The sequence below is a fragment of the Oryzias latipes genome, chromosome 17 (genome assembly GCF_053564925.1).
Source record: "Oryzias latipes strain Hd-rR chromosome 17, Olatipes_Hd-rR_3.1".
Lineage (NCBI taxonomy): Eukaryota > Metazoa > Chordata > Actinopteri > Beloniformes > Adrianichthyidae > Oryzias > Oryzias latipes.
Window position 1 is genome coordinate 9907039 of NC_136253.1, and position 23986 is coordinate 9931024.

The 23986-nt window shown below is 40.7% G+C and overlaps 1 protein-coding gene across 3 annotated transcripts in view; it reads right to left on the reverse strand.

The window, feature by feature from the left end:
* LOC101175682 (receptor-type tyrosine-protein phosphatase N2) overlaps positions 1 to 23986 on the reverse strand; it is a 383081-nt gene that overhangs the window by 258653 nt on the left and 100442 nt on the right. For all 3 annotated transcript variants that reach the window (XM_023965497.2, XM_078934368.1, XM_023965498.2), the window contains one exon: positions 22076 to 22155. In XM_023965497.2, coding sequence (XP_023821265.1) covers positions 22076 to 22155 — 80 coding nt within the window. The remainder of the gene's footprint in view (positions 1 to 22075; positions 22156 to 23986) is intronic.

Here is a 23986-nt window from a genome sequence, read left to right on the forward strand (position 1 = left end):
GTTTCTTTACTTTCTTAAGATTCAGTTTTTGCAGTGTACAAACACAGCTCTCAGAACAGAACCAAGAACTGAGCCAAGCTAAACTGTTAGCAAATGTTCAACAGCTCCCCATCTGCCTGTAAATAAAATCTAAGACGGGAAATATTAGACAGCCAGCCATTCCTTATCAATATCAATAAGGCTACGTTCACACTGCAGGCTGAAATGACCCAATTCAGATTTCTTTTGCCCCTATGCGACTTATATCTGATCTTTTCATGACAGTCTGAAGGACACAAATCCAATCTTTTCAAATGTGACCCAGGCCACTTGGGTATGTGGCTCTGAATCCGATACGTATCCGATCTTTTGAAATGCGACTTCCGTCTGAACGGCCAGGCCACATGTATCCGACCCGTACGTCATTGATACGCTACAAACGTCATAATTCTGAAGTAGGCGGGAACGAGAACATAAACATCAACCATGGCAGTCGATGCTGCTGAGACCAGTCAGTGGAAGGGAAGCGAGGTCACGATTGGATTCATATTTGGGGTGACAGCTCTATCCAGGCCAAACTCAAGGGTTCTTATCGCAACCGGGCAGTTTTTAAAAAAAAAGGGAAATGCATGGCCGAGCATGGGTACAGACGATCCTGGCTCCAATGCTAGCGGAAAAAAAAAAGCCTCCAAGCCAAATACAAAGAGGTTAAAGACTGGAACAAACGAAGTGGCCATCAACGTATCACTTGTCCATTTTACGCAGAGATGGACCGCATTTAGGGGAATAAGCCCAGCGTTGTTGCCACGCCCCGCTCCAGCCACGCCACGACTCTCACCTCGTTTCATATCCAGCCATGAAGAAAACTCCAACTTCTGCAAGACTGCTGCCATTACTGGCCATCAGCCAAATCCTGAACTCTAAAGACTCTAATACTTTTTCCATCTGGAAAAATAAAACCTTTTGTTTTTCCCTACTACGTCTGAGTTTTCTTCCGGGTTCCAGCATCTGGGTCTGCTACGTCATACATATCATGACAGATAGATCATTCGATCATTCGCCTTATAGTGCGAAAAATAATGTGATTCCAAGTTAAAACTTGAACCTTTGCTTAAGTCTTAAGGTCAATATAAGAAAGGATGTAAGCATATCATAAGTGAGGTGAGGAGTCATGATCAAGGCTTTGAAAAAAATGAGTGATTTTTCTTTACTGTTGCTCATCTTCTGCAGAAAATGTCATTCTTTTGCCATCACTTTCACTCTCTTTTCTGATTGTTCAGCACTCTCCCTTTCCAAGAGAGGAGTTCTTCCTAGATGAGCATTGAATGAGAGCAGGCAAAGTGCAGCATGGGTCCTCAAGTAGCTCCACATCAAAACCTGAATTGTCTTCTCCAAAGACGGTGATGTGGTTGATGCAGACGTTCCTGCGGTCAGAACACTGCACATCCACGAACAGAGGACATTTTAAGATAAATTGTTTGGAAAAAAGGGTGTAAATAAATGCTTTGTGTGTTGCTCAATAACATTTTCACTTTCTGACAGACAGATGATTCTGTCCTGTTCTTATTTCATCACATGACCACAGCTGCAACCGTCCTCTCTTAGCCTCCACAACAACTCCCAGCAGGAGAAATCTTGTAAGCAGCTGCATTTTGAAGTCCACAGAATGTAAATTGAAAATTAAGGTGCCTCCTTAATCGGCTATTCTAATCCAGCTCCAAAAAGGGAGGTAAAGAGAAAAGAAAAACCCGTAGGAGGGGCGCCATTAATTATACACAAAAAGAAAAAGTACAAAAGAGGGTCTGGTCTTTGAAGATACTGTGCACTTAATGTCACCGCTGCCTCAGAAACTCTCAACTGCCTTTGTCTCTGCTTTCTCCCCACATGAAACACAGCTGACAGACAAAAACAGGCACAGACAGGAACATTTCAACTTGTGGGTGCAATCCTCTTAGCTGGAGAGATAAATAAAAATAAGCCGTACTCTGCTTGAGGTACATATTTGAGTTTCTGCTTTGACAGCTAACTAAACATTGTCAAAAATATATATTTTTTTATTTTTAACCACTATGACAACAGAAAGTCTTTGATTACAAACAATTTACAGGAATTTATCAGCGTACAAATGCTGCAGGAGCATTTTAGGAAATAATGCTTGCTAAATCCTGCTATCTGAGGGGTTCAGAGCATAAAACATTTAGAATTTAGAACTGATAATTGCTATCACATTAAATCCTCTGTGACTGTAATTTATAAAATAAACACTTGATATAATTTTTCTGGTTGAACTGATGCAAATCTGGAGGTCCAAAAGTCAAAAAGTTGCCTTTTGACCTTATGTTTTTATGGACAGAGATGGAACAAAACCTTTGCGCTGGTAAATAAAACCTTTTTATTTGCTTTTAAATAATGAAATTAATAAGGTCTGTGCTAAAAAAATAGTGACTTTTTTAAACATAAGCTTGAACTTTTCTTGCTCTTTATTCGGGCATCTTCATAAATAATTAGAAATGTTTAACATGTTTTTTTTTTAAAAGCTTATCATTAGTTTTGCTATTTAAAAAAAAGAAATAATCTGTAGAAATAATAATAGCCAGATGATTTAATATTATACACACTACATATTCTTACAATGTCTCCCCTGACAATAATTATTGTTGTTAACTGTATTTATAGTGGTATTTATTATCTATCTGCTGTTTTCAATATAGCTTTATGGTTTTCAGCTTTATGGCAGAAATTTCTCCCCCTGAAACATGCTGCCCCCCTAAAGCTTAAATCATGCCTCAGGACCTCTGATTGCATCTGTATATTGACTTACATTATAACATTAACGCCCCTGCAGCACAAATGGCGTCCGGTGTGAACACAGCTGAACAGTATCTGGGTTGGCTCCAGCAATCCAGGGATTGAGGGGGTTATGGAGACGGATGAATGAATGGAAACTAAAAATGTAGTTTTTAAAATTTTAGCTACTGAATTGAACAAGAATGCAAACTAATGGCTTCTAATATTAACAATCAATGCTAATTTACTACACAATAAGCTTCTCCTCACTAAGACTTAGTTTTTTTTATCATTTCTTTATTGATGACTTATATTTTGATTTTCTCCAAAGTCTACCTTCATATTGTTCCTCTGTTGCATAACTACCATAGTTCTCCTTTCTTCTAGCAATAGATGTTCCAGTATTTCAGTTCTTCCTGTCCGATCACATCTCTACAGGTCACAGGAAATGGTCGTTGAGTCAGGTTCTGCAGGAGGCTTGTCCTTTTCTCCCATTTAGGATTTTTTTTCCCTCCACAGATGGTATTACACTGAAAATCTTTTGGGAATTTAGATAGACAAACATAAAAATAAAGTTAAAACTATTTGATCTTATTAAAAAGATCTAAACTGAGTATGATTATACCAATCGTAATGCATTTACTGTAGTTAGATATTTTTCTGTGGTGCCTAAAGCCATTGAGGATTCAGAAGAAGTTAACAGCGGTCATTGCACCTTGTTTATGTGCAGATTCGGTCTTCTCTTGGTGGTTGTCACTTGTGTTGACTGAAAGCTTTGAATAAGCTGCCATTCAAATGTCTTTCTATTGAGTCACATCAGAGAAAACTAGCTAAAGATCTTCCTTTTTTGTACAGTAAAACAAGCGGTGTCCTCTAAAACTGAAATGTAGTAAACTATTAGCTTTATCCCAGCTAAGCTTTTGAAATATTGATCCACTGCTCTCACATCGAAGCATTAGCTGTGATTGTAAATTCATCCGCTACCAGATTTTATCAGGCGGCTCCATCCTCACCTTGCTCTACTTTCCAGTGCGGGAAATTCACACAAAGCAGAGACTTTGTAAGTAACTTTACTCCTTTCTCTCCCCAGCAGCCTCTCTTCACCCACCCTCTCTTTGTAGGTGAAAAAAATCATGGGAAGTAGCAGAAAGAGGAGAGCCAGACAGAGGAGGCCAGAAGGGGGGGGCACTTGAGTGCCATTGCAATCACGGCTTACACACTCAAGAGGGGACAATCAATCCCTCCGCCTGCCTTTACATCTCATCAGGCTTCTTGAAGACAACTAAAAATGGGCTGCCGAGGCCAGGCGGCATTCTTCAGGGTGCTGAGAGACAGCGAGCATCAGAGGACTTCAGGCAGGAGTCTGTAATAGCTGCAGCACAGCACAAAATGCTCCTGAAAGTCTGAGCTTTCACGGTGTGCGGAAAATGTTCCACTGAAAAGAAATGAAGCCACTCCACAGACACAAAGCACTCTGATCATGGAAAATGCTCAGGTGTCTGAACATTTTCTTCTTTCGTTTACCACTTGGTGAATTTGGTGGGTCATTGGGTTCAGTTGGAATATAATAATATATTAAAAAAAAGCTGGGATGAAACTTTACAGAAATTAAAAGTCCAATTATTTAGTTTTAAAGGTTTATTTAAAAACTCGTTGGGTTGAAATGTATGTTTTTTGAGTTTTTAACATTTTTATGATGATGGAAATTAAGATTTAAACTTTTTTTCTGAGTCTATTAGTTTTTTCTTCATTGTAAATCAGACAAAAACGCAGTTTAGAAAAGCATATAATTATTAGATAGAATCTACAATGGGCTGGCCTCAACCTCCCTAAAAAAAAGACATATTCCTAATTAAAATAATTAATCATAATTAAAATACCACGCTTTGAAAATAGATCAAAAGAGGATCGGAGGGTAACTTTACGTCATTCATTATAGAAAACAAAATTGATCAATGTTTACTGTAGTTCATTTATGAAAAAATTGCTGTTGCTTGTTTAACAACTCATAGGTGAGGTTTCCCAGCCAAACGGTTGGTGGTTGGATTCCTGACTAGCCCAACCACATGTCAAGGTAGCCTTGGGCAAGACACCAAAACCCCTTGGAGGGAATGGTTTTATGTCTTGCCCAAGGACAATTCAACATATGATAAGAGCAGCTGGGTCTCAAACCCGAACCCTTAAGCTGGCCCCTGGTTACATGTAACCAGCTTACCTGGTGGTGTGTGTTAACGGGTAGATGAGAAGTGGTCTAAATGTGCTTTAACAGGTAGAGAAATGCTTTGTTTATCATGTACATTGTTTGAGCTGCAAGACAATAATATTACTGGCCTGTTATAGGCAGAAGTAAGCGTCTTATTTTTGTTTTTAACTTTCAGTTTCCCTTATCTTTTGATGGTAAAGTTTATCTTCCCCTCTTTAAAATATCAGCAGCTGCTTCAAACTTTATTCGTACACTAGATTTCATGTAGGAATCACAAAAATATGATATCAATTTTCCCTTAACCCATGACTGTTAAAGTAGACGCTAAAAAATTGTACACTGCTTCAGCCTTCACTGACTTTTGTAGTGTGACAGAACAAAGAAAAACAAAAAACAGTCACTAAAACTGGTATTTTCTAAATATAATAATTAAAGTAAATCCACCATTTGAGCAACTTTATTAACAGCATCCTCTTTTACTGCCATTGAAGACAAGGGAACACCAAAATAACTCATCGTTACTCCGAGTCAGTCAAACTTCAATCAAACTGAACGGAAGAAACACTGACTGACAATCAATTTCACGTGTCTTTGTACAAGTGGAATAGACAACAGGTGGATTTACAGGCAATCAGCTAGACGCCTCGAATAAAGAAGCGGTTCTGCAAAAATGATGATCCAAGAGAACTTCTCCGTCCTTATGTTTTCTGTCTGATGTTTTGGTCACTTTTGAATGTGTTGTCACTCCAGCTGTACCATGAGATGGTGTTTGCAAATCATCCAGGATAGCACATCAATTCTAGCTGGGCAAGAAGGTTTGCTATGTCTGTCAGCCTAATTTCCAGAGCATGGAGGTTCTACCAGGAGGCAGACCAGGCCACCAGGAGATGGGGAGGAGGCCGTATACGAGGGCAACAACACTGCATCAGGACCACTACCTCCTCATTTGTGCAAGGAGAAACAGGAGGAGCACAGCCAGAGCCCTCCAAAATGACCTCCAGCAGGCCACAAATGTGCACAGGTTTGGTCAAACTGTTGGAAACAGACTCCATGAGGGGGGTGTGAGGGCCTGACGTCCACAATGGGAGTCGTGCTAACAGAACAACACTGTGCAAGACGTCTGGTATTTGCTAGACAACACCAATATTGACAAATTTGCCAGTGGTGCCCTGTGCTCTTCACAGATGAAAGCAGGTTCACACTAAGTACACGTGACAGATGTGACAGAGTCTGAAGACACTGTGGAGAACATTCTGCTGCCTGCAACATTGTCCAAAATGACCGATTTGGGGTGGCATATCTTGGAGGGTTGCACAGCTCTCCATATGCTCACCAGAGGAAGCCTGACTGCCATTAGGTACCGAGATGAGATTCTCAGACCCCTTGTTAGACCATATAGTGGTGCAATAGGCCCTTAGTTCCTCCTAATGCAAGACAATGCTAGACCTCATCTGGCTGAAGCGTGTCAGCAGTTTCTTTTTTTTGTTTGTTTGTTTTTTTAAAAAAAAAGCAGTTTCTGCTAAACCAAGGTATTAATATAATGGACTGGGCCGCCCATTTCCCAGACCTTATTATAACTGAGCACATCTGGGACATCATGTTTCGGTCCATCCACCAACGCCAGGTTGCACCACAGACTGTCTAGGAGTTTGCAGATGTGGACGTGGAGGCCAAACCCACTACTGAGCCTCATTTAGTCTTGTTTCAAAGACATTCCATTGAATTTGGATCAACCTTTAGTGTGTTTTTCCACTTTAATTCCACATCCAGACCTCCATAGGCCAATACATTAAATTTTCATTATTCATTTTTTTGTGCGGTTTGTTGTCAGCACATGCAACTATGTAAAGAATGAAGCATTGAAAAAGAATATTTCATTGATTCAGGCATATGAAGGGTTTTTTTAGGTTTCCCTTTATTCGTTTGAGCAGTGTAGATTAATAAATAAGACAAGCAAATATTAATGCCAGGAGGATATGCCAAAGGTAATTGTAACATACCTTCATTAAAAAATAAATAAACAAAAAATGTATAAAATTATAGATCTACAAGCCCCACAAACTCCAACAATCAATCACCAGTATTGATAGCCCAATGGTCTAAAGAAGAAGTAGCGGATGTATATTCCACATATGGCTGAGCGACTTCACATGCGTCAAAAATGAGCCTGATGTGGTGGGGAGAATCCAGGAGTTTTCCAAAGTAAAACGTCCTTCAGAATCTTTTTCAAAATAAAACAAAAAAATGTAGGTTGTGTATTTCGGACCAAGGGAACATAAAATTCTATTTTTTAGTGTCCTAGAAAAATATGACTTTGGTTAATTTAATTCACCTTGTTAGGAATTTTCCAAAGAAAAATGACTAAATGTTTGTTTTCATGTGTGATCTTTTGATCGCTCCCCGTCAGCCTCCTAGTGTGCTCAGATACAAATACACAGAATTATTTTTTTTCATTTGTCGGCCCATTTTTTCCTCTTATGCCATGTCCTCATGTTATTTTCTTGCTTTGTGGATTCCCAAATTTCTGTTTTTCACACCTGCCACAGCCTTCCAAAAGCATGCACGGCTAAACAAAGTGGAATTGTTTCCTTTTATTTTGCTTTTCAAAATATCTTTTATCTAAGTTTGCAGCTGTGTAAAACTCCACTCCAGAAATACATGAATAAAATCAGGTTTGTGAAAGCAGAAGTAAACCTCTTTTTACATATTGAGGATTTATCAACTTTTCAATAAAAGCCTTTTAGTGATTTTCAATTTCTGTTTTCCACTTTTTATTTTTTGTAGGAAAAGGACTTTTAAACTGAAAGAGAAAAAAAGAGACAGGACAAAATAGATTTTTTTCTCAAAAAGTCATCAGACAGATGAGGTGATTAAATCTGAGGATATTAAGATAATTTCAGGAGATGGCTTCCTTCTCTTCCATTGCAGTTTAAAAATGTATATTAAATTATTCACCTTAGTCCTGACAAGTTTAGCAAAGAACCAGCCTTGTTCTTTTGTTCTGCTGGGATTACAAAGTAAAGGTGACATAAATTATAGGAAATGCAGAGGGATTTAAATTAGATGATAAATAAAATATGAAGCAAAGAGGCACCTTGACACCATCCTGTCATCTTGAGAAAAAGGGATGGAGCAGTAATGGGTCTCTTCACATTTAAATTAAAAAGCAGTGTTGCTTCTACGGGGATCTTTAATGTGTGCGTGCAGGTGCGCATACATAAACTCTGGGTGCTCAGAAAACCTATTTTTCTTTCCCTGCCAGTTTCCGGTCTGAGCTCTGTCGCTGCTGTGGTGACAAGCAGCTACACAAACAGCACAAATCATCATTAGGAGGTGTGAAAGCTGCAGCGGCGTTTAGCACTCCCACATCTCACATACAAAGAGGCGACAACCCTGCCAGGAGAAGCCCTCTTCCTCCTGCGCAGCTCAGTAACTGATGGAATGATGCAAAAAGTGATGCAAGACCAAAGCCAGCTTTGCTACAAGGTGGCCATCTGGGCGAGGTCTGCCAAGCCGGCAGCGGACGTCAGAAGCTGAGCCTAACTCGCAGAGATCATGCCAGCTGTAGCCGTGGGAGGCGGCTGCTGGTGCCAGCAGGCCAGTGCCAACGGTGGGGAAATCAGGGCGGCTGGTTGGCTGGCAGGGTGACTGCAAGGTTGGCTGAAGGATCCTGTTGCACCGCTGGGCAAACTCAAACTCGGCACCTGTGTTTTTCCTCCACCTCCTCCATCCAATCCCTCCTCTCAGCTTGATGGCAGGACTCACAGATGCTCGCAAAGCTCTAGAGGACAGCGCAGAGCTCTGCTCTCTGAAGTTGCACCAAAATAACCACAGGTGACTCCGCCTCACGAGAGGGTGGTGCCGGCTTTTCAAAGCTTGGACAAGGCATCTTGAATTCACACGACGCCTCCAGCTTTGCCGCTATGACAGGCGATGAGATGAAAAGCACAGCGGTGTGTCACTGAAAATTACATAGTTAAACGACAGAGCAGCGCTCAATCCTCCCCTTCCATTCTTTTTTTACACGTTGGCAACAGGTGAGAGAAACTTTAGAATCGATGATCCTTTGGTGTGAGATGAAAACTGATTAGCATTTGAGATGAAATGAAGTTGACTGGAATGGATTTGCCCGCTGCTGTAGGGCACAGGAATACCTCTGGATGGATTCCAGAGGCAGACTAGTTTTCCATGAGAGCACAGCGCCAATCAATGGGAGCAATTAAAGGAGCTCTGCATAATGACTGCAATGACACAAAATCAGTCAAATATGCTTGAAATGACAGACTGTCAAAAATCCACAACAAATATTCCATGCAGCAGCACTTTCTGCAGAAACTACAGGTTTTAAGTGGATTATTAAAATAAACTGGCATTTTGTGGTACAGGCACAAAACCAAAAGTACAGTGAATGTCTCAGGCAATGAAGAGCAGAGGATACAGTGCTGGAGGACAGATCCTCATGGGAGGACAAACCCCTGGATGGGATGTACCACCGGACCATAACTGAAGGGGCTGATATCAAGAAGTCCTACCAATGGCTAGAAAGGGCTGGCCTACAGGACAGCACCAAAGCACTCATCCTGGCAGCTCAGGAACAAGCCCTGAGCACCAGAGCAATAGAGGCTCAGATCTACCACACCAGACAAGACCCAAGGTGTAGGCTGTGCAAAGAGGCCCCTGAAACAATCCAGCACATAACTGCAGGGTGGAAGATACTGGCAGGTAAAGCATACATGGAGCCCCACAATCAAGTGGCTGGAATAATATACAGGAACATGTGTGCAGAATATGAACTGGAAACCCCAAAGTCAAAATGGGAAACACCCCCAAAGGTCGTAGAGAATGAAAGGGGCAAAGATCCTGTGGGACTTCCAGATCCAGACTGATAGAATGGTAATGGAGAACCAACCAGACATTGTAGTGGTGGACAAAGAACAGAGGAAAGCCGTTGTGGTGGATGTGGCAGTGCCAAGCGATGGGAACATCAGGAAGAAAGAACATGAGAAACTGGAGAAATACCAGGGACTCAGAGAAGAACTGGAGAAAGCCTGGAAAGTGAAGGAGACAGTGGTGCCTGTGGTAATTGGAGCACTCGGGGCAGTAACCCCCAAGCTGGAGGAATGGCTACAACAGATACCTGGAAAGACCTCAGACCTCTTAGTCCAGAAAAGCGCAGTGCTAGGAACAGCTAAGATACTGTGCAGGACCCTCAAGCTCCCAGGGCCTCTGGTAGAGGACCCGAGCTTGGGTAAAAATCCCTGTTTTTTATTTTTCATTTTTTTGGCCAGGCTCCTTCGTAGCCTCAGTTTCCTGTCCTTAGCTAACAGGTGTGGAGCCTGGTGTGGTCTTCTGCTACTGTAGTCCGTCTGCCTCAAGGTTAAGCATGTGCGTTCAGAGATGCTCTACTGCAGACATCAGTTGTTATCAGTGATTTTTAGAGTTACTGTTGACTTTCTATCTGCTGGAAGCAGTCTGGCTATTCTCGTCTGACCTCTGGCATCAACAAAGCTTTTCTGCCGCTTACTGGACATTTTCTCTTTTTCAGACCATAGTCTGTAAACCCTAGAGATGGTTATGCCTGAAAATCCCAGTAGATCAGCAATTTCTGAAATATTCAGACCAGCCCATCTGGTAAAAACAACCATGCAACCTTCAAAGTCACTTCAATCTTCTTCCCTATTATGACGCTCAGTTTGAAGTTCAGCATTGTGTGCTTTAAGAGTCTATATTGTTGAAACTGGGGCAACTAGAAAATCAAATAGTTAAGTTACAGTTGAGTGTATTGATGCCATCTTGAAAAATGGCTGCCATTTTGGAATTTTCTTTTGGTAAACCTGCTTTTACCACAAGATCCATCCAGGTACATCCATGGCAAATTTGGTTCTTGTACCACAAAATGCATGATGGGTCTTTAAATATGAACCTAACCGGCTCCGCTAGTTTGGGAAACCAAATGGTCATTTGGCGTCCGCTGCAATCATGTGATTTTATTCTCAGCAGTCACTGCAAAAGCAGGAAAAGTGGGGTGGGGGGCGGGGGGTGGGAGGGCTTGCCTTAGGGGAAAAGTAAAATCAACTCAACAAAGTTTACAATTTCCCAGCATCCACTTTGCAGGGGAGTGATAATGGTGGTGATGACCTTTGCAAGGTAGTGTCAGGGCAGCACTCTCCAGCTCTGAAATAACTTTAAATCATCTATAATCACAGGATCTGAGCGCCTTTAGGCTGACAAAGTCACTCAAAGACAGCTAGGAATGCAGCAACACACAATTTCAACAAATTATTTTGCCACAATTATTGATGCATTTCCTCACTTTGTTTTGACACACGCATGCATGGAGAGGGAAGGGTGCAGCTGCAGGGCTGAACATCGACAACACAGCTAAGTGAGGTGATGAAACACATTACTTTGACCTAAAGAGCTTGGTAATTACATTTGGCATTTTGACAAGTGTTTAGCTGCAGTGAAGGTCACTTCTGTCAGCATATAAGATCTATGCTAATCCACTCAGATAGAAGAAACTGAGCAGGCAAGAAGCCGAGAAAAGCAGAGGAAAAGCTCAGGTGCAAGCCATGCATTTGCGGAAGGAGCCGAACGCTTTCTTTGCCTCAGGCATCAAACCCATTCCATGATGGATGACGTTTTAAGGTAGAGAGGAATCAATTGGGAAAAATAATGGCATTTTTTCCCGAAAAATATTCTGGTTCTTGCCTTGTTGAAAATAGCATAGAAAAAATGAAATTAAATTAAGTAAAAAAATAAAAAGGAAACCTGAACCATTTGCTAAAAATATATACTTCCCCCTCAAAAAATAAATAAACTAAACTTTGTATTTGTTTTCAGTGACTTGGTCTTTTTCTTATTTAAAACTCCACAGACTTTTATGGTCAGACATGTCATGCATGCCCCCCATAAAAATAGGTAGAGAAAAAACTCTAAATAAGATATTTTACACAAGATTTTTGCACACTGCAGTGGGTTATTTTCCCACAAGAAAATATGTATTATTTGCATTTTTTTATTTTTTCCTGGTGCTTATCCTCTTTCCAATGCCATTTAAATTCAATGCTTAATTTTGTCTTGCAATACTGTTTTTAATAAGTTTATATTTAAGGTTTAGGAGCCTAGCTAATATGTCGGAGATGGGTTGTGGGAAGCAGAGGCTGCCGTAGGAAACTGGGTTACCAATGTCAAACAACTGTGAAATCATGGGACCCCGGCTCCACGTTTGATGATTGGTCTGTAGCTTTGAATGCTTATACGCCCTTTGGAATCGAATTAGAAACCAGGATGACCATCCACCCTATGTGGGCATCTCCGTAACCTTGGGTCGGGGAGCTTTAGGGTGTGCAGACAGGGGATAAGTAAGAGCCCATAGGATGCTCTGATTGACCACTTAAGGCTATAAGTGCTCAAGCTTTTCTGTTAGGTGAAAACAAATCAGGTTGTGGTCTGACAAGCCTGTAAACAGTTTATATGTTTTCTGTATCCTATTGCATTTATTGCTAAAAACCAGATCTAGAGTATTCCCCCCATAGTAGACACCCGCAAATCTGTGAATACGGAGAACCACCCCCCACCGACCCCCATGGACGAAGAATGTCCGTCACCAATTCTCACTATTTAAAACACTTCTGAAACATTTCTGATGCTGTGTAAAACATTTATCAAAGAACATTGGAATTTTGTTCAACATAGAGCTATTTTTTTATTCAGCAAAATAGACTGTGCCGTAGCGCACATTAAAAGTGCTTCCTTCCTCATCAGTTGAGAGGTTCTGCAGCGATTTGAGCGTCCGGGACGCTGCGTCAGTCCAGCAGCAGTGTGTTTTTAGCGTCACTTCTTCAAGAAGAGGCCGGTATCATCCACCATAAACTATTTTCCGCGATTTTCTTCTTCAGCGTTTCAGGACATTTTCCAGCCACTTCTGAGTCAGCTGATGCCATTTTTCCATGCAGGGACGTAAAGTTCAGTTAAAGCAATTCAGGAATTGGTGGAATCAACTGTTGGAGGCCGACGGGCCGGCATGCTATTCATCTCGGCCCCCTTCCTCAAAAATTGCTGCAGCACCTCCCACGGATTCAAAAGCCTTATACAAGCATCTTGAGTTGTCTGAGATTTTGTGATGAACTGGAAAAGTCACGTGACTTAAAAAGAATCTGCAAATACATGAAATTGTGAATATTGAAAAGCGAATAAGTAGAAGAACACTGTATACTGTATACAGTATTGTGTTATTAGGTATTGTGGTATGACATTTTATTAGTTGATGCAAATGAAACTTGGTTGGTAAGTTTTCAGAGGCTTTCATTGTGCTTTGTTAAGCCAGTTTATATTAAAATCCCCACGTAAAATATCCGTCTTTAAGCTGCGTTCTTTCAGCATATCCTGCATTTCCTCATAAAAATGATTGCACAATGATAATGATGGTGGTCTATAGATAAGTTAAAGTCTGTTTAAAATTTCTTTTCATCATTTTTCTTCCGTTAAGAAACTGTAGCACAGGAAAAAAGCGACAAAATTGTTATTATTGACCTACTTTTACTTATAAATAAAGTCCGTGCACCGATTTTTCTGAAAAAACATTTGTTTGTAGAAGTGTTCCTTTTCCTTCTTCCATTTTAAAAATGTCTCTGTCTCAGTGAAGATCACTGCCAGTGACGTGTCTCCACAAAATCCACAATGTAGACACGTAATCTTCAGAAAATGATGCTAAACAATATTAAATAACAATTAGATGGCTGCACATGATTTCTCTTGATTTTTCATTCAATAGAAATGAATGAATAATCCACATTTCTGTGAACGTTTTTTCCATGAATCAGAAAAGGAAACAAAACAATGACTAAAAAATGAGTTCAGGGATTTATTTTGCTTTAAAAGTACACACTAAAAACAAAACGACAATTCATTTAATGCTGCTAAAATCCCATCTATTTTGAAAGCAAGAGTTGGTATTGTTAGGAGGATAAACTGCCATGAGTGACAGTGATGCCTCTCAATAAAAAAGGAGGTCAAATGCAGAAAGCCAAGCCAGACTGATTCAGTTATGAGGAAAAATGGCAATTTAAGGGGAGACTGCAGGGAGTTAACCAGAACACCAGCAGGACTGGTCCAAACGGTCCATGATCTCTGGGGAGGACAGCTTTTAGGCATTGGTGAGTAACCGTCTTCACAGAGAGAATTCATTAGCATGCATTTAAAAACAACCGCTGGTGGCGTGAAAAAGTAAAAGTCAAACGAGCAGAAGGAGCAACACTGAGGCCATCTCAGCTGCTCTTCTCCTGCTTTAAGTGCTAATTGAGCTGCCCGCTGTCCTGACCCTGACCCCTGGCCTATTCAAAGGGCCCCCTGTTCTCACGGCCGTGACGCACCACTGGAAGTAGCCTCTGGGTCCTGCGCCCACTCTTGGCAGCACAATGAGGGTCACTGCCTCGCTGCCCACCATCTTGACACCCACCCCCTCGTTGACAATGGCCCCCAGTGGCCCCAGAGCCACTAACAATGGGCAGAAGTGCGTGACAAAGGGGGTAACAAGCCTTCTTAAAATACAAGACTGAGTCTGGCCAGCAAGGCTGCATTAATCGGACCTTTTGACACCTGGGGGCCGAGGTCCCGAGATGAATCTAGCTTAAAGCGGAGAGAAATGATTGAATTTTTGGGGGGATCCCTGTGAGGCTGAACTCACAACTGTTTATCTGAATAAAGCGGGGGTTGCATTTGAGCCATTTTATTTTGTATTATTAACACATTTAGTGCAATTTATATAACATCAATTAAAACTGTTTTAATGTGTACAAATAAAACAGTTACCAGTTTTTCTTACGAATTAATGCTAAAGCTGTTGAAAAATTGAATAATTGTAGAAGCAGAATGTGGTCAAGCTTCAAAGAAGTGAACTTAAGTGTGATTAAAGGCGATAAAAGCTTCTGTATGTAGAAAAGACTTATTCTGAGGTTGGGTCGTAAATGATTGTTGATAAAAAGCTCTCTGCAGGGCTTAAACATTTGATCTGCTGAAGTGTCCGCCTGAAAATCACCTGATGCTTTACAGCAAATGTAGTGCAAATTATAAAATGACAAATTAACTGTGTGTCTGTCATGTCTCGTCAAGCGTCCTGTCATCTCGTGTGGGGTTTCATGTCTTATTTTGAAAGTCCAACCTACCTCTCGTTCCAGACCTTCCCCCTCCTGCCTTGCCTGCACCTGAGACTGCCTCATCATCCCTGAATCATTCCCACCTGTGCTTCCCCTCCTCGTGTATTTAAAGCCTGTCTCTCCCTTTGTCCTGTGCCTGTTTGTCATGTGCTATCACCTGTCAAAGCTAGCCATTCTCTTGTGTCCAAGAATTAAAACCTCCTTAAGCTCTGCATCTGAGTCCAGTCCGGTGTTCTGCCTTGTCAGTACAAACAGGCCAGAATGGACTCAGCAGAGAGCAGTAGTTTAACAGCTATTCTGCAACACCTGGAAGCCCGCCTTTCTCAACAGGAGGACTTCCAGAAGGCCCTGGCGTCCCATAAGGTTCAGGGGCCTCATTTATAAAACTTTGCGTAGGATTTGCGTCAGAAGTGGCGTACGGATGAAACATAGGACGTGCGTACGCACAGAAATATTCGGATTTATAAAACCGTGCGCACGCACATCCTACGCATCTTTCCCTTTATAAATCACAACCGATTCTAAATGTAGCGCAGCTTTTGCGGCTACATGACACGCCCATAGTTGCCCATAAATAGTCCGTGAAACGCCCACAAATTAATATTCATGGCTTGCTAAATCATGGCAAACACAGAGGGGAAATCAAAAAAACGTAACTTCACTCAATGTGAAGTAGAAGTTATCGTTGGCGAGGTGGAAAAGAGGAGAAAAGAGTTGTTTGGGGCACAGTGTGGGCATTACTAATGCCAAAAAGGCACGTGAGCGGCAAACGGTGGCAGACGCCGAAAATGCTGTAGCCTCACAACCTCGGACCGTGGCCGAAATAAAAAAGAAATGAAAGAAATGATCGGACATCAAAGTCGAGGCAAAAAAACGTCTAGCGCTGCATCGGCAGAGTGTGTCCGCCACGTGGGGGGGTGGGGGGGGGGGACCGGAGCTGACCCCTCTTGATGAGAAACTGACCGCTATTATTGGGGAATCCCTATTAAGTCCCCCTTATCGGCGTCCTCCTCCGCCTCAGTCACCTGACTGAGACGGAGGGGACGCCGACGCGCCAGGGTCAGGGTGACACAGCTAAGAGAAATAATTCAAATGAATGCAGTCAAGTCACATGTATGCAGGCTACACAATTACAGATTATTAATATAGAACAATTTTATTTTAGTTGCTGGGTGTTCCAGCGGGGCCAGTGGTTACGATGCTGCAGCTGAGCAGCCGTCTGGCCCCAGCGTCTCCACGGCACGCGGCTCTCAACCCTCCAGCAGTGGACGCGTCCTCACCGATGCAGTCCTTGAAATGCAGAGGGAAGTCAGTAGTTCAATCAGAGAGGTGGCCAAGGAGTTGGGCGAAATCAAGATCGCCCTGACTGAAATAAACTGCACGATGAGGGAATTCTTAAATAAATAATATTTTCCACACCTCTTTTTCTTTACAAGCGACGCATCACTTCCAAACGCTGGCGCACAGCAGCAGCAAATGGCTCAAATGCGTGGGGATGGGGTTCAGGGTCGGGGCCAACACAGCAATCAGCGCCAGGGGGTAGAGGCACGTTTTTAAGCTGTGCCACATTGTGTAGCACAGCACATGCCAGCACGATTTGGCACACACTGTCACTTTCACGTGTTTCTTCCATCTGCCGACGGTGTCGCCATTTCTCATTTCACCCGTTTTTGTGTGTACGCCTGGGTCAGAGCTTGCGTGGAGGACCGCACGGTTTCCCGTCAAGTTTGCTTTTTATAAATCTCAACTATTGCGTAGAGAGTGGCGTACGCCTTCTTTTGTGCGTACGCAACGTTTATAAATGAGGCCCCAGGTCTCTACCCAAGTTCACCCTGGACCAACCCTCCTCCAGGACCTTCTGCGTCCATCCTGGTTCCTCCTACTTCCATGCCTGCTAGGAGCCAGGAAATCAAGCTCGCCCCTCCCGATCGTTACTCTGGAGAACCTGGACTGTGTAAGCCCTTCCTCACTGACTGTTCCATCCATCAAGAACATTCCCCCCATGCCTTTGTTTCTGACAGATCGCCTTCATGATTTCCCATTTAGCGGGGAGGGCTCGTGCATGGGCCATGGCTGAGTGGGCTCGCGACTCCCCGCTCTGCTCGTCTCTCGTAGCCTTCCAGGAGGCGCTTCAGAACACTTTCGACCCGGTGTCTACCAGCCGGGATAAAGCCCGTGAGCTCACAATCATACGCCAAGGTGGGGGACTCTGTCTGCGATTACGCCATCCGATTCCGCACCCTAGCAGCTGAGAGCGGGTGGAACTCGGTGGCGCTGTATGATGTCTTCATGAAAGGGCTGGCTCCGCGCATTCAGGAACAGCTCATTCCGTTGGACTTACCTCAGGGTGTTGACTCCCTGATCGCTGGACAGGACAAGTTAGAAAACAAATAAAGCAGAATGATACCACTAAAACAAACGTTACTTTATTTTCATACTTACTTACGTACTTACTCTTAAAAATGCATTTTTTAGGAGAAATCGCTTCAACGTCAGTAATCAATCCATACGCTTCAGATTTTAAAACGCACTGATAGTTTGTTTGTTTTCATTTAAAGCTGTTAAGTGCACCTTATACTATGGAAAATAATGTATATATTTCAATCAAATCCCTTTGCGTTCATTCTTCTTTGGACTAACCAGTTTTAAGATAGAAGAGATTCTTCTTAGACTTTTCCAGTGTAAACATTGGCAAACAGCTTTATGTGTTTGAAAGTCATGATAGCCCCCAAACAGCTGAGTGTGAGAAGAGGTGCGCTCTCATCCCCACACTGTGCCAAGCGCCCATAAATGCTGATAAAATGACATCGTTACAGGCGATGTGTGAAGCCTAATGTTTCAGAAGAGCTCTATAATCCTGCGGACAGTGGGGGTAATGTACCCTTTGGAATAGATTGATATTCTAGTCAAATATGACAAACAACACTTTAAAGGTGGCCTGCCCACACTGTTGCACTTCAGCAGAGAGGGCGCTGTATTTCAGCTGGAGCACGCTCTCTTAAATGTTTGCATTAATGGCGATCAGAGCTTATCTGTGACCTGGCGGAGCCGGCGGGCGGAAATATGAGAACTGCAACATTCGCAGAAGTGGTTCCATAATCAGAACACAAAGGGGGTGGGGGGGTGGAAGGGAAACAGAGTGTTTGAGGAGGTGGGGTGGCAATTATCAACTTGGAATAAGCAAAAAAATAAAAATAAAAGTGAACTAACTATGAAAGTTTTACTAACTGGAAGTGTGCGGGTGTGAATGAATCAGACCCAGAGAAGATCAGGAAAGCCCCCCACCTTGGGCTGACAGTCTGTGGTGGAAAACAGCGCTCTGTTTTTAGTTTTTCCACTTGATCAACACTTTCAAATCATTTCTGTGACTCACACTGCAGCACTCACACATTCCTTTGTGATGCTCTTAATGCTGCATCTCACTTTGGACGATTATTACAGACTACTGGAACAGAGACGCCAGAAATGGAGTTTCTTGAAAAAGAAATAGGAGTCTTAACTTTCTTCTGGAAAATAAAATAGCTAAAAGCACGTCTGAGTCATCAACACCTTTCTATAGCTGCTGTCACTTTGCAGTTTTCAAACTCAATGTTCACAAGAATAGTCCACCATCAAATATGTGACATGCTGACATGCTATTGTAAGAAAAAAAAAGTCAAACTAATCTATATCAAAGAAAATGCAGCAACTCCTTCCTCAGTCAGAACAGACAGGAGGCTTTTTCCAAATACTGAACAGCTCCCTCCCTCCCTCCCTCCCTCCCTCCCTCCCTCCCCTGCCCGCATATACAAACTTTTCTTTAAATGGGAATCCTGGGAATCCTAAGCAGCCAATTTTCCCAAACATGAACGATTTTGTAGAATTGTACAATCAAGCATGCAATCCAAAGTGGAGCCCATCATGGTCAAATGACAACAACACCTTCTGTTCCTAAAAAGATCTGCAAAACAAAAACATCTTCAGCAGTTTGAAGTTCATCTTCAAGCTGGATCCCTTCCAAACTTGATTCAGTAGCCAAGAGCCGAACAAGGACTTGTCTGAAAGTCCCAAAAGTGCAGCCATCACAGTAGCACATGTTTTCTGTCAAGGTCTATAGATACACTTCTTCTTTAAGCCAAATTTCAAAGCAAAAAGCAAAAGTTTTGTCTCTTTCAAGTTCTTTATTGCAGCAGAATAGTATATAAATATATATGACCAATATAGGTTTTATTAAAAAAATATATATGTATAAAAAAAAATGAAAAGATTAAAATGCTACCAAGTTATAAACAACCAACAATGTCACACTGTTAAAATACATGTGAAAACAGATTGTAAATTTGAAAAAAAAATGTGAAACATTTAAAACAAGACATTGTAAATTTGAAAACCAAAAAATGAAAATTTGAAAGAAATATTTAAAATGTGAAAAAAATAATTGTGAATTATAAAAGGACAATCTAAACCTACTAAGACTGTTACCAAATTAAAAAAAAGTTTGTATGTATTTTCAATTTCTTTCCCCTTTCACCCTCTTTGCTTTTAGTTAGTTTTCAGGTTCAAATCAGTTTTCAAGTTTTCGCTGCTGAGCTGCTTCTACTTTTTTTCTTTTATCAGACAGACAAGAACATTTTCACCCTTTTCTTTCTTGTTTGAACTCTAAAAGTTCAAACCTTCACAGAGGGAGAGATGGAAAAAAAGTTGAAAATACAAATAAACTTTTTTTGTAACAGTTTTAGGTTTCATTTTTTCTTTTTTTTTGCAAGTTTTAAATTTACAATACATTTTTTCAAGTTTTGAATATTTCTGTAAAATCTACTTTTTTTTTCAACTCTAGAATTTTATTTTTCACATTTCAATAATTCCTTCAAGTTTACAATGTGTACTTTGGAGTTAAAAACTGTATTGAAATTTTCCGTCTTTTTCTTCTTCAAATTTACAACATCTTGGTCCAAATTTACAATCTATTATTTTCATTCATTTAAGCTGATCCAAATTTGACTCCCTAAAAAGAATCTAGGAAAAAAGATTATAATCTTTTTTTAAATTGGCCATTTGAAAAAGCAAACTGCTGTGAAAATAGGTTGTGTTTTTTCCTATTAACCAGTTATATTGAAAGCATAGGAATTTTAAAACACACATTTAAATCTGTTTAAAGTAAGTATGGTAAAACTTCATAATAATAACATTAATTTAAAATCTAGTTTAAAGACAAGTACATTTCTTCATACGTTATTGTTCTTTGTGGCAATAATGACCTAGAATTTAGATTGAGAGGCTGCGAAACACTCATTAAACAAAGACAGTTAATGTTAATCAATGACTTACAAGTGATTTATATATAAAGGCTTTAAATTGTGGAATGCAAAACAACAAATTAACTCTAGGTAATATACTACTTAACCACTTAAAAGCCTTTTATGAACACATAAAAGGCATTTGAAGGACATTTAATTCATATTATTATCACCTGTAAGATATTTGTAAGACATCTAAATGTGCTACTAAAACCCATTAAAAAGAGTTGATAAACACCAACAGGACTTCAGTAAGACATTAACAGAGGCTAATATTTGTCTAGTAAATGTCCCATTAAGGCTGTAGAACTGTTAATAATTGTCTATACGCATCTCTAATAACATTAATAGGGCATTAGGAAGACCGAAAAATGCCAATGAATGTTTAATAAATGTCCTATTAAGGCTCAAAAACACTTTACTAAGGCTTGTTAATGTCTTAGCCAAGTCATTAAGGAATCCTATTATAATGCATCAGCAGAAGTATAGCTCCTAAATGGAGAAACACGGGAGTGGCAGCATCAGAATGTGTGTTCCTGTGAACTAAGTAACAATATCTTGGAAGAAATTCTAAATGAAAAATATACATTTAATGTACATAGGACTATTGCACTTTTTGAGATTTTAGACAAACCACAAATCAGTTCCACCTGTTTTTTAACTGAATAATACATATGAAATCAATATTTAAAGTTAAAAAGGCAACAGATCAAGACTCTTTCAACAATTTTACGCTTTGACAAGAATTAGTGCTTCAAAGTGTCTTATCCGCCCACGACAAACTGCTCTGATTGTGAGTGAATCTCTTTTAGAAAGGGCCACTCACGTTATTCCATCAGGTTTCTGCTGCCGTTCTGAATTAAATGAGAGCTCCAAGAAGAATCAGGTAGTAAAGGCGAGCAGAGGCTTTAATTAAGGTCTGTGCGGTATGTCTGGCTGTGCAATGCGATGTATTTTTCCCACTGAAAAGTTCAGAGTAACAAAACTGAGGAAATGCAGCAAACATAAACAAATGGGAAACCAGGAAGCTAATGAAGGCCAGTACAGAGCGAGGGCTCTGTATGCTGGGTATTCAGAGTGAAAAAAGCAAGCCTCCTGTGGTCAAAAACAACAAAAGAAAAGGAAGGTTTTTTTTCTTTCTCTGGAAATAACAGTTTGAAGCTGAAACTCAGTTCAAATAACCCAAGGAGAGCAGTACAGTGATAATAAGTTGCCTTGTTAAATTGAGTCTCCTGGCTGGTTAGCTTCCCGGTTTCTCTAAAGCTGTTAGTGTTTGGTGAATAGCTTCTGTTAGCGTGTGAGAAAAATGCTTTCTATGATCCCATTTTCAAATCTGCACACGGCTATAATGAGTTGACTAATTCCCCAAACACATTAATTAACTGGTGTTACTTTGTATACGTTTTCTGCACGAACAAAAAACCTGCAGAGCCATTTTTCATGAAAGTGTGACTGAAGGCAAAGGAAGAGATTTTTTATTGACCAAAAACAGAAAGCGAGGCGATGACACAGTACTCACAGAGTTCAAAAAAACAACAAACACGTCACCGAACTGTCACCAGTTTTGAAAAATGCTCATCGGGGGCCTCAGGTGCTACAGCGAGCAGATAATAAAAGGCTTCCTTTGAGGCTGTCAGTATAAAGGCAACATTACCAAGCCAAGGTGAACCTACCTGCCACGCCGGCCACATCTGCCGTGCTGATGTTCTGGGCATTGGGGCTCACTTTGAAGGTCACGGCCGGGCCCACCACCCTGCAAAATACACACATTTAAGAGCTTTTAAAACAGGACGCTCAGAATTTATTTATATCCCTTGGAGACCTAGACGTCGATCTTTGGACCGCAGCAGGAAAGAAGATGTGCTCATTAAATCTGGGCAGCACCTGCATTTTTAAGGAATAGTCTTTGTACTGGTGGCGCTGCTTTAGGCTGTTGCTATCCGCATCGTCACTGAGAGATAACCTCTTGAATATAATGTGTCAGATTACATGTATTTGTACGGAAAAAGATAGTGAAGCGTCCAGGATGAGAGGATTTTGATCATCAACTGAAGGGCGTTGCTTCAGAGAAAATGTGTCAACGAAAACTGACGTTGTTTAAACTCACGATAGAGTTTAGCTGTGTTTGTTCTCTGTTTGGCCTTAAACATTATTACAGAAACAAAGGGAATGTGGATCCATAGAGCTGATGCCATTAACCTTTTGTTTGTTTGTCTTTCCAATTCCTGTGGTAATTCGGACTCAATGCTCAGCTGGAAGACAAATTAGAAAGCCTCACTCCATGATGTGTTGTGCACTACTGTAAGAATGGCTTTATTAGAGCATAATCATTTTAAATGTTATGATATATTTAATAGAGTTGTCCAATCATAAGGCAACAAAAAAAACAACAATCTGAGTAGTCTTTTGTGATAGATTTAAATTGTTTGTGTGTGTTTTTATGCATTTTGCAGACTGCAGGGTCACTCCCTTTCATTTCAACCATTAGTATAAAAGGATCAACAAAATACTGAAAATAATACACAGAAATTGCACAAATGCTCTTTTTGTTTTCCAGCACATTTCTTGTGCACAATATCTGTTCTCGCTATGCCTCAAAAATATTCTATACAGACAAAAAAAAAAGAAAAATACTGTCGTGGAAGTATTCTGTTTATGGAAAAATTGACAGTTTTTACAACGACTAGCATAAAAAGAACATGCCAACTGTAAATAATCACAAAAAAAGTTATATTTGCTCTGTTATAATCACGGAAGATTAATATTCTCATAACAATTGTTTAATATAAAATGTATTTTTAGTTTCATTATGATGTTTAGTGTAGCATATAGACCATAAATTACTAAAAAAGAACGAGCATCATTCATGTCAAATTGTGAGGAGGATGTATCCTTGTGTTTTAAATTTACAGTATTTTATTTGCATTTCAGTAATAATCTATTTTTTAGATCCCCTTAAGCTGCAGCCCTTCAAATTATAAGTAAGGGTTACTGGCCGACCAAGTGTACATTATCAAAAAAACGTATTGGAAACAACCAGACTTCCACGGCATGCGTTAATTTCAGATAATGCACACTTTGAAGAACATGATCCCGCTTATACCATGGTCACTTACAAAAGAAATAAGTATTCAATCAATTTTCAGTACTTTTTTCTTGTTATTTTTTTGGTTTAGATCCTTTTTTCACAAAAAGCTGACTATTTGTTACGTGTTCCAGCGTGTTGCCACGGTAATAACACGCTGAGACGGCACAGACCTTGACTGCAGCGGCAAAGGAAAGCGATATATGTATATGTGTTGATTGTCACGATAGGGTAAATAAAACATTAGTTTAGAGAGAAAGTTCAGCTTTTACATTTTTTTTTTTTCCAAATGATGAGGCAAAAGTTTCTTTTAAAGAAGCCAGCACAGTGACATAGAACATCCCTGACTTTCGACAGCCGGTGTGTCACAATGTCGAGAAGAACAGGAGCAGCGCAATAGCGATACGCACAACGGGGCACGACTGTTATTGTTGTGGGGGGCAGCGCCGGGCGAGTTACACCACAATTTGTGAATGGATTGTGAAGCTTGGGCTAACAT